The 11,306-nt window shown below is 41.5% G+C and overlaps 1 protein-coding gene across 2 annotated transcripts; it reads left to right on the plus strand.

Annotated features, from left to right (window-relative positions):
* The first annotated feature begins 633 nt into the window (after positions 1-633).
* LOC306921547 (pannexin-1-like) lies at positions 634-8,684 on the plus strand. Of its 2 annotated transcripts, XM_079498718.1 has the most exons (6): positions 634-699; positions 821-949; positions 3,942-4,063; positions 5,265-5,464; positions 6,779-7,283; positions 8,506-8,684. In XM_079498718.1, the coding sequence occupies exons 2-6, from the start codon at positions 850-852 to the stop codon at positions 8,653-8,655; spliced, it is 1,077 nt and encodes a 358-aa protein (XP_079354844.1). In that variant the 5' UTR covers positions 634-699; positions 821-849; the 3' UTR covers positions 8,656-8,684. The 2 variants fall into 2 exon arrangements, with proteins under 2 accessions (XP_079354844.1, XP_079354843.1); XM_079498717.1 differs by having other exon boundaries at positions 675-949.
* The last annotated feature ends 2,622 nt before the right edge of the window (positions 8,685-11,306 follow it).

An 11,306-nucleotide genomic window follows, 5' to 3' on the forward strand; every position in this document is an offset into this window, starting at 1 on the left:
TACACTTATATTTATATATTTATTTATATATTAAATATCCAAATACAGGAAATCATGTTTCTAAAGTGTAGTTTGTTTTATTTGTGCTTGTTTTTAAAGTGTCGTTGCTTATTTAGGCGTGTTTCCATTTGTCACTTTTTTACGAGATATATCTTGGCTATTTTTTTTTTATACAGCCGATGTGGTTTAATCGATTATATTATATACCGGTATAACTCTATGGTTTAATGTAGCCATAGTCGCTTCTTTTGGGCTTGTTCTCATAGACCTGGTTGCTTATTTTTCTCACACAATCTGGCAACACTGTCTACTGTTCACATTTAGCACTTTATGACTTGACATAGACTGAATCGTATTAATATTATCGTATTAATATTGCAATTATTATTGCAATTATTATTATTATTATTATTATTATTATTATTATTATTATTATTATTATATGCTTAACCCTGTTTCTGATTGACAAGAGCGACCTCTTGCGGATGGGGACAAGACTGCCCCTCATATAGCAGTTGATGCCCGTCAGGGACCACCCCTGCTTGTATTACTCTAGTCTATGGGGACCACAGGCTGTATTCAAAAAATAAAAATAAACACGGACCAGCGGCTCAATCAGTCATTACAGGCCGGCGGAGGGTAGGCTATCATTAGAGACGAGACCACATGAGAGACAATAGCCTACATACCAGACAGAAGGTTGGTTGAAGCCAAAAAGGTATTGAATTGATTTGTTTTAATTGGAAAAACCTTTTTCCCCTCACCATGGCGATTGCCCACGCAGCCACAGAATATGTTTTTTCTGACTTCTTGATGAAAGATCCGGCGGCAGAATCCAAGTACAAAGGCATGCGTCTGGAACTGGCTGCTGACAAGATTGTGACCATCCTAGCGGTCGGTCTCCCATTGTTTCTCATCTCTCTCGCATTCGCCCAAGAGGTATCAGTGGGTGAGTAGAATGTAAGCCTATAATGCAAATGGCAAAGTGTATTTCATTTTCCACCGCAGTCTCGAAAACACATGGCTAATTATTTCATCATCATGATTCATGCAGCAAAAACTCTCGTCAATAAATGGAGAAACCTGTTTATTACCTTGTAGCCTACACAGTACACGTGACGTGTGACAATGCATGGTTTTCGTATTAAAAACAAGAGCATTTCAGTGTCATGTTATTGAAGGCGTGGGTTTACTCAGGCTGTGTTGAATGGGTTAAAGAGATGATGCTGAGGAGGAGGTTATGCTGAGAGACTCCACCCTAAAATATTGTCCATCCATGGAGCATGGACAGTGGTTTTCAACCAGTGGCCCGGGGACCACCAGTGGTCCTTGAGGGGGTTGCCAGGTGGTCCCCATGCAGCTAAATGATGGAGACTTGGTAACCAAATGGACCCTTATTAGATCTTTAACTCTTAAGGGTCCATTTGGTTTCATGTAACTCTTTTCTGCGTCTCTTCAAACCTGGCAAAGAGGTTCTCATCCACAGGCCTCTCAAACACCTTCCTATACCATGAGCCATGTTTATCCTCAAAACTAGGTCAATTTGGTTTCATATTACACTCGCAAGCAAGAGTTAAATTAATGTTAAACATCTGCATTACTTAATTTACAAGAAGTCTATACAGAGAAAGTAGAATTGTTATTTTGATCAATGTTTGCCTGTTATCTCTCCTATAGTGCCAACATCAATACAGCATGGAACAAAATATTCTAAGTTTTGGGTCTGGGAGGCTAAATCCCATCAAATGGTGGTTCCGTGGCTTAAATGCAGAATAAATAATGGGCCTTGATGTGAAAGCGGTTGAAAACCACTGTGCTATGCCCATACAGAAAGGAGGGTTGAAAACCACTGTGCTATGGCCATACAGAAAGGAGGGTTGAAAACCACTGTGCTATGGCCATACAGAAAGGAGGGTTGAAAACCACTGTGCTATGGCCATACAGAAAGGAGGGTTGAAAACCACTGTGCTATGGCCATACAGAAAGGAGGGTTGAAAACCACTGTGCTATGGCCATACAGAAAGGAGGGTTGAAAACCACTGTGCTATGGCCATACAGAAAGGAGGGTTGAAAACCACTGTGCTATGCCCATACAGAAAGGAGGGTTGAAAACCACTGTGCTATGGCCATACAGAAAGGAGGGTTGAAAACCACTGTGCTATGGCCATACAGAAAGGAGGGTTGAAAACCACTGTGCTATGGCCATACAGAAAGGAGGGTTGAAAACCACTGTGCTATGGCCATACAGAAAGGAGGGTTGGAAACCACTGTGCTATGGCCATACAGAAAGGAGGGTTGAAAACCACTGTGCTATGGCCATACAGAAAGGAGGGTTGAAAACCACTGTGCTATGGCCATACAGAAAGGAGGGTTGAAAACCACTGTGCTATGGCCATACAGAAAGGAGGGTTGAAAACCACTGTGCTATGGCCATACAGAAAGGAGGGTTGAAAACCACTGTGCTATGGCCATACAGAAAGGAGGGTTGAAAACCACTGTGCTATGGCCATACAGAAAGGAGGGTTGAAAACCACTGTGCTATGGCCATACAGAAAGGAGGGTTGAAAACCACTGTGCTATGGCCATACAGAAAGGAGGGTTGAAAACCACTGTGCTATGGCCATACAGAAAGGAGGGATGCAAAGGAAGCATGTAGGCGTATGGAGTATGTTTGTAACCCCACCCAAATATTATTTATTTCACTTCTCAACTCAGAAGACTGAGCCAGACTCACCCAAAACAGGGCATAAGGATCAGAGTAATCTATTAAGAGAGTGGCGACATGCTTTGATCTCGCCGCAAAGCGGGGTGCTATGGGCTATAAAGTTCCAAACATTGGAAGTATCCCTGGAACTATCCCATTGAGATAGAATGAGTGGATTCCATTGTTACAATGGGAGTCAACTCTAGTGTCGCCACTCTCTTACTAGATTACTCTGATAAAATGGTAAATGGTGCATTTATATAGCGCCTTTATCCAAGGCGCTTTACATAGATTGTGCATTACATTCACCCATTCACACACACATTCATACACCGATTGCGGCGGAAGCCATGCAAGGTACCAACCAGCACATCGGGAGCAATTTGGGGTTCAGTGTCTTGCCCAAGGACACTTCGACATGTAGCCAGGAGGAGCCGGGATTCGAACCGCCGACCTATAGATCATTGGACGACCTGCTCTACCTCTTGAGCCACCGTCGCAGGATGTAATGTAGTGTATCTTTAAATTAGTCAATCAAAATAGTCAATCAATCGAAGACGAAGAAAAATAAATTAAGGATTTCAATTATCTAAAACATAGGCTACTGTATTCTCTTCACTGTTATGATTTAATTTAAAGGAGTATTCCTCAGTAAAGAAAATCATTTGACAACAACACAACATTATAAGAGATCAACACAAAACACTACTGCTTTAGTTTAAATCCTCTTTAGTCTCTGTGGCAGTCTGTCGTATTGACCCAGTAAGCTGGTATTGACATGTCAGCCTGTTAGGCTGTTACCAGCTATTATTGGAGCACATGGTGTCATGGATGGAAAAATATCGTATAGGCCTATATGGACAGTGATAGATAGATCAATAATTAGGATATTCTCAGCTCGGTTAAAACCTTTTAATGTGTAACAGCAGTATGGATGAACTCAAATTTACAGCAGTATTTCATCTTTGTATTGGACCAAAGTATGCCACCATGAGGCTATTTGTGCACTGTACCCGGACTACCCACGATACCAGGGGGGAGGGTAGACAACAACACATCATAATTGACAATGATGTTAGCAGTATACCAACAAAACTGGGTCAGGACACACAGTGCTGTCTGTCTGGCACTTGTTGCAGCTCCCAGACAGTTGATGATGTCTCTTTGAATCACCATAATAAGGCATCACAGATTGTTCCTCATTATTTTTAGTTCTTTCTCTTCTTCTCACCCCCAGGTACCCAAATCAGCTGTTTTGCTCCGACCAAATTCTCCATGCGACAAGCAGCCTATGTGGAATCATTTTGCTGGGCAGCAGTGCAGCAGCAGTCTGAGAGCGCCCCTCTATGGATGCACAAGGTACTACAGGCTGTCTGTCTGTGTGCATGCCTGTGTGTGCATGTGCATTTTGATGATACACAATTTACTGGCAGAACTATGGAGAATGGACATAAGTAAAGAAATATATATACTGTCTGGATAGTCTGGAGAAAAACAACTAACTTTTTGATGGCATTGTTCAGCCTAAATGAGATGAGATGAGATGAGATGAGATTCAATTTATTGTCAATGTACAGTACAAGTACAGCACAGCGAAAAGTATTTTCGCATCTCACCAATAGTGCAAACATGTCAGTAAGGAGGAGGATACATTAATTACAGTAGTACAGTAGTAACAGTAGATATGGGCTGAGCAGTAGTCATTTAAATAAATAAATAAATAAATAAATAAGGATATGAGAAGGAAGAGAAAAAGCATGATCTGTCCATATTGCACGTAGCCCTTATTGCACGTGGCCCAATGCACAAAGTGCTAAACTAAGGTCCAGAGACCATATTCCACAAGTCCAGTGGCCATATCGCACGAGTCCACATAGTGCAAGACTAGGATGAGTCTAGAGTCTCGACAGGGATGGTGGATGGGTTGGGGGCTGACACTGGAGGGGGGAGAGGAGTGGATGAGGAGTTTAGGTAGATGACAGTGGAGGGGAAGAAGCTGTTCCTAAGTCTGCTGGACTTGGGACCAAGGTTCCTATAACGTCTCCCAGAGGGGAGGAGGGCAAACAGAAATGTGCCATTTAGAAAAGTGTCTGTATAGGCCTATACAGAATATATGCTGTATGTCTCTGTATGTCCATCCATCCTACATTTTGTTCTTAGTTTTTTGGTAGCTCAAATCTATGTTAACTCAGTTTAGTCATTTCAAGTCGGTTCTTAACCTGTGCTGCTGATTTCTAGTATTTGTTTTGTATTGCATGAGTCATGTTACGTGTTTAAAAAACACCCAGTGTGCACTGTGAGCAGTTACACTAATAACTGCAATATTGATCAATATTGATTTCTGATTGAGTACCGTATATGAAGGACCCCAATAGAAACAAGCCATATATAGTGCTGCTTTCTCAAGTTATAAATCATCTTAGCAATCAATCGATCAATCATTTGGAGGGTTTCTCCATGCAATTAAACTATAATAATTTCAAAAATGACTTACTCTAATAAATAATGTGCATTTTAACATTCCTATATCATTGTTTCTCTGTTCCTCTGATTTCCTCAGTTCTTCCCATACATTCTGCTGTCGCTGGCCATCCTCATGTACATCCCTGCCCTGCTCTGGCGTTACACGGCGGCTCCCCACCTTTCTTCTGACCTCAACTTCATCATGGAGGAGTTGGACCGCTTTTATAATCGTTCCATCAGACTGGCCAAGAATCTGGCATCCTTCGACAGTAAAGACACGCCAGATGATACTCCAAAGTAAGCACGATTCTATTAGCCTGGCGCAGCCAGACTTCATCCGCCCCTATTGCATATGCATATGCCCCGAGGCAGATGAAGTGCATCACAGTGGTATATTACGCCAGGGCTCCACCGGACGCGTTGCGTTGCGTCTGCGTCGCGTCAAAAAACGCACCGGTTCAATTTTAATGCACGCGTCGCGTCTCCGTCAACGCGGGCAGTGGAGCCACCCTTCATTGATTAAAAAGGGAACATTCCCTGACGGTGACGGAGACGCGACGCTGACGCGCCCGGTGGAGCCCGGCCGTTAGTATCGCAACGCAAGGCTACGATTCTATGCCACATGATTAGCAACCCCTCTTGGTGTTTTTAGCATTATGTTAGACTTTTGAAAAATAGCAAATCTACAAGCTACACCGAGTGCTGCGCTACGAGCTTGTAGGTCTGCTATCTTTGAATATATATTCTTTCCCAGTGAACGATTTTAACTCAAATCTTTGCTTCTGGGAGAGAACAACATATTTTCAGATGGGTGTCGGCGGCCAATTTCAGATAATTTTGGGGGTCCTAGACATGAAATAGTTTGAGAACCACTGACATAGAAACATAGGTTTTTCAAGAAAACTGTCAGGATTTAGAAGACATTTGTAGAATCGTCCTCAGGTCTAAATGGATTAAACAAAGTTATCAGGGTACATTTCAAGTCAATCAAGTCACTTGAATTTTCCCATGTGTAGCAGAGAACATTCTGCTTTGATTAAAGAAGTCCTGTTGCTTGATACTGATTGGCTGAGTCCCATTGTAAAATACTCAATAATAAACACACGCCTGTACTCATGTATCAGTAGAATCACTGTGCCAACATCTTGTTTACAACATTCACCATACCGTTGCATGGATGTATTACGATTCAAATCACTGTGAACCGCAGACCATCGTGGCTAATTGCTTTCTTTTCCACAGAAGACTTATCCAGGAGTTATTGTATTTTTGTACATGACATTCTGCCATTTAGCGGTCCAATTCTCGTTGTCGCTCTAAAACATAAAACAGCGATATTTCACATGCCCTGTTACAGACATGCTGAAAAAAAGTTAGTGTAGGGCTTACATAATTGTTTTGTTTTATTTGTATCATTCCCTTTCATCACTGGTTGAGCACAAGGAAGATGATGTTTTGGGAAAGTGATAAAGACACAAAGAAATATACAGTATCTATTGTGTCCCTTTCTGTGTGTCCCTGTCCTCCCTGTCCCTGTCCTTCCTGTGTGTCCCTGTGTGTCCCTTCGTCTTACCTTCTGACAGACTGACTGACTGATCTTATATTCTCCAGGTCTGCTCTGGACCTGACCGAAGGCTGTTTCAAATACCCTCTGGTGGAGCAATATCTGAAGACCAAGCGCTTCTCTCGCTGCCTGGTGCTCAAGTACCTGGTGTGCCGGGGCCTGACGCTGGTCACGCTGCTGCTGGCCTGCCTCTACCTGGCCTACTACATCTGGCTGGCCTCGCTCACCGACGAGTTCCCCTGCGACATGAGGACCGGCGTGCTGAAGAACGACAGCGTCATCCCGGCGGCCGTGCAGTGCAAGCTGGTGGCGGTGGGCGTCTTCAGGCTGCTCAGCTACATCAACCTGGTGGTGTACGTCCTGCTCGCTCCCCTGGTGGTGTACGGCGCGCTGGGACCGGCGCGGCAGACCTCTGGCTTCCTGAGGCCCTACGAGATGCTGCCGGGCTTCGGCGCTCTGGGCCTGGTCAGGCCCTTCTACAACGACCTCAGCGTCTACCTGTTGTTCCTGGAGGAGAACCTGAGTGAACTCAAGTCCTTTAAATGTCTACAGGTGAGTTTCAACATAAATGGTAAATGGGGCATTCATATAGCGCCTTTATCCAAGGCGCTTTACATAGATTGTGCATTACATTCACTCATACGCCGCTGGCAGCGGAAACCATGCAAGGCACCAACCAGCACATCAGGAGCAATTAGGGGTTCAGTGTCTTGCTCAAGGACACTTCGACACTAACTCTAGGGGAGCCCGTGTTCGAACTGGCAACCTTGCGGTTACCATCCAGCCACTCTACCCCTGAGCCACGGCCGCCCCAAACATATATTTTTTTTTTTATGGGTTTAGTTTTTTCAGTATAGTGTAAAGTAACTATGTGGCCTACATTTACTTAAGTACTGTACCTAAGTACAATTTTGAGGTATTGGTACTTTACTTTTCCAATACTTTTACTTCTACTCCACTACATTCTACATTTATGTGAAAACTTTAGTTAGTTACTAGTTAATTTGTAGATTTTGATTAGTATTTCAAAACATAGGCTACACTATATCCACTTCAGCCCTATATACATTTCTGCCATTTGAAAATAGAGCCTCTACGGTGTTGCATGCCCGATCTACAAGCTGCTATTTTCAATAGAAATTGTTATACATGATAACTTGAAATGGGACATGCATGCTGCATAATGAGAACTTTTACTTTTGGTACTTTAAGTACATTTTGATGCCAATACGTTTGTACTTTCACTCAAGTAATTTTTTTACTAGACGTAATAATCCCAGCAAACGAATTAATGACGTCTCTATTGGGGCCAGATCAAGTCAAACCAAGACTAGTCAGATCTGGCCCAGAATATCACCTGATTTCAACCAACATACTGTAAATTCTGCCCTCACCAAGACGGACGTCCCTGGATGAATCAGAGAGAGTCCGATCGAGGCCATATCAACTAAAGTCATATCATAACTAGTCAGATCTGGCTCAGAATAAGCTATATTATTTCAACTGCTGAAGACGTCCTGGAAATGACATAAAGATCATCCCCATATGGGCTGTGATCTGGCCTAGTCCTGAACGTCACCGGAGGACGTAATCATAATGTCATCATGACGTAATTTGGCTTGCTGGGATGTAACAGAGTCGCATTATTGATACTTTTACTTAAGTAATGCATGAGAATACTTTTTCCACCACTGATCACTCACGATGGTAAAAAAATTAAATAATACAAATTAAATAAATAATGTGCCATTGACAATGATTTATTGTGATTTAGGTGCTGGAGCTGCTCCAAGAGGCTGGTGTTGACGAGGGCTTTGACACCATGTGCGTGCTACGCACCCTGGGCCAAGTGAAGACTGACGTTGTGGACAGTAAAAAACTGCGGCCTAACAAGAACAATGAAACCTGTAAACCTGAAGAGTGATTTCTCTGCGAGGTGTGCGGTAAAGATTATAGGGCTCCATTTTCGTCACCGCTAAACTTTTTACTATTTTGAAAAACATTTTTGAATAGTTCAACTAGCCAATCTACATTGACACGTTGTGAGCTTGTAGACTGGCCATTTTAACTATTAAAAAATGTTTTTCAAAATAGTAAAAAAAAAAAAAAAGGCAAAGAAGTTTAGGGATAAGAAGTTTAGCAGTGACGAAAATGGAGCCCAATGTCTTACTGATGAGGCTGTTTGGTCTAAAATTAATGAAATTATGGATGTTGTGTGGCATTTAACCTTGGAACTTTTATTTTTCTCACCTTCGGTAAGTCTTGCCCTTGCTGCTTATGATTGGGCAGAAAAATGGAAATTGCACATGGTGCTGTACTTGAAAATAATGTTTTACATTTATATGCTGTGCAACTCCAAGGGAGTTAGTGCTGACCAATAGTATTATTTCTAAACGGGAATGAGCCATTATAGTACAGTAAACTGCCAGTGCCTATCCTAAGTTACACTGTGAAATATTAGTTTGAGGCTAACTTTTAAACTAACCTTTTACTAACAATAACCTTCAGCATGTCTGTAAACAGGAATGATGGACATATATATTATCTGTATTGTATAGCTACAAGTATTTGAAGGTTAGACTTTGAGAGTGATTCAACTGGGCCATCAGCAATAATACAATTCTTAAAGCTGCTTTTTCTAGAGCCAGCAATATTGATCTATAAAGCATGTGAATATTGTGTCCTCATCATGTGTTATGTAAATGTTATAACAAAGTAACCCATGACCTAGGATTTCCAACCCAAAATCAAATTTCACCAGCTTGATGCTAGGTCTGATTATTATTATTATTATTATTATTATTATTATTATTATTATTATTATTATTATTATTATTATTATTATGTATGTATTATTATTTATTTATTTTCTTATACATATTTTGACACTGGTTACTGAGTAATAGAATGATGCTTGTTGACAACAGTATATGGATGAGAATACACTTGTGATAAAATATCACGTTTGAGCCATACATGAATAGTTTTAATATCCTGTGACACCTTATATGTATAGCCTAATGTAATACTGAATTATCGTTCTATTTTATAAAATGCTTGAAATGTCAATAAAAAGCCTGGGTAGCTGGTAGCTAGCTGGGTAGTGAGTCAGACCAATATTGTGATATTTACCAAAAGCCTGATTCCTATAGTTTGACGTAAGACAGAGTCATGTTTACTAAAAATAGCTGACCTACAAGCTCACAATGCGTTGCATCAGAACATGTTGTGAGCTTATAGATGTGTTATGTTTGGTGCATGACCTCATTGGGCAATGGAGCAAAGCAGAGAACTAAAAAAACATTGTATGGATGCACCTGGGACGTATCCTCAGTGATGTATTCCAAGGTCATCAGGGTTTCGGGTCTCTCGAACATCATACCCCTCACTCAGGTGACCCAGCCGGGGTGATCAAGTCCCGACTTACGTCCCAGCAGAGCATAGAAGAGTTGCAATATTGAGGGGGCAGCCCGGTCACGTGCGGTTCATGTACTTGTGCTAGCCCATAGACTCCAATGCATTCCGTAAACTTCCGGTTATCCCCATTTGAAGCCTTCAATTAGGGACAAACCAATTGAAGTCTATGTAGAAGGGCTTCAGTCATGGAGTTTGCGTAACTCTGTCTATACTCTATGGCTCTGCGTCCCAGTAGCTACCCACGATCAGTCCCACTAGGGAAAGACAGGGTCACACAGTCCGCCACTCCCGAACTACTCTGCCGGGACTGGCACGTGGAAGGACTAGGCTCTGGGTTGACTCCTGTCCGGGCCCCTCCTACGTCTCACCAGGTCCACTCCTGCTCTCACCAGGAGCAAAGTTAGAGTTAAGCAAAACAGTGTTGTGAAACTATTCACATCCCACACCTGGGTGGTGATACAAGTGTCCACAACATGTGTTGTAAATTGCACTATGCAACCTGTTCAAATAAATGTTTGATTTTGGTTTACACTCAAGCAATAAATGTCTAATTTTGTTCTAGATACCATTAAGAGGTTTTGATTGCTGCATTTTACTTTAATAAAGTCATACTGGCTAATTATATCTGTAATTACACTGTGCTATAAGCAGATTACTGGACCTATAACATTCTAAAATGCTTCATAATGTGTCACGATTATTATTGTTGTAAAACCATTATGAGTATTATGAGTTCTTATAAACACTTATTATACAGTGTTATAAACAGATTATAATGCATTACAGGAACGCTTAATTGCTTATAATGCATTATATGGGATGCATAGCAAGTGTTGTCATTGTTTATTGTTTATTCGATGGAGCCCCATTAGCTGATGCAGCTTTAGGCGACAACTAATCTTCCTGGGGTCCATAAGTCTACAATAAAAAAAACATGATAAACATACATGATTGACAAAATAATACACATTGCATTATATTATGTGTGCTTAGCAGAGAGAGTTCCAGGCTCTGATCAAGAGATTCATATTTAATAATAATAATAATAATACAAAAATATAAATAATGTACGGAAATACATAATTCCATTTCCGTATCCGCTCTAGACCGGATCAGAGATTGTTTTGTGTGGACCGGATCTGCAATCGGATTGATGTG

This window comes from Electrona antarctica (genome assembly GCF_951216825.1).
Source record: "Electrona antarctica genome assembly, chromosome: 4".
NCBI classification, from domain to species: domain Eukaryota; kingdom Metazoa; phylum Chordata; class Actinopteri; order Myctophiformes; family Myctophidae; genus Electrona; species Electrona antarctica.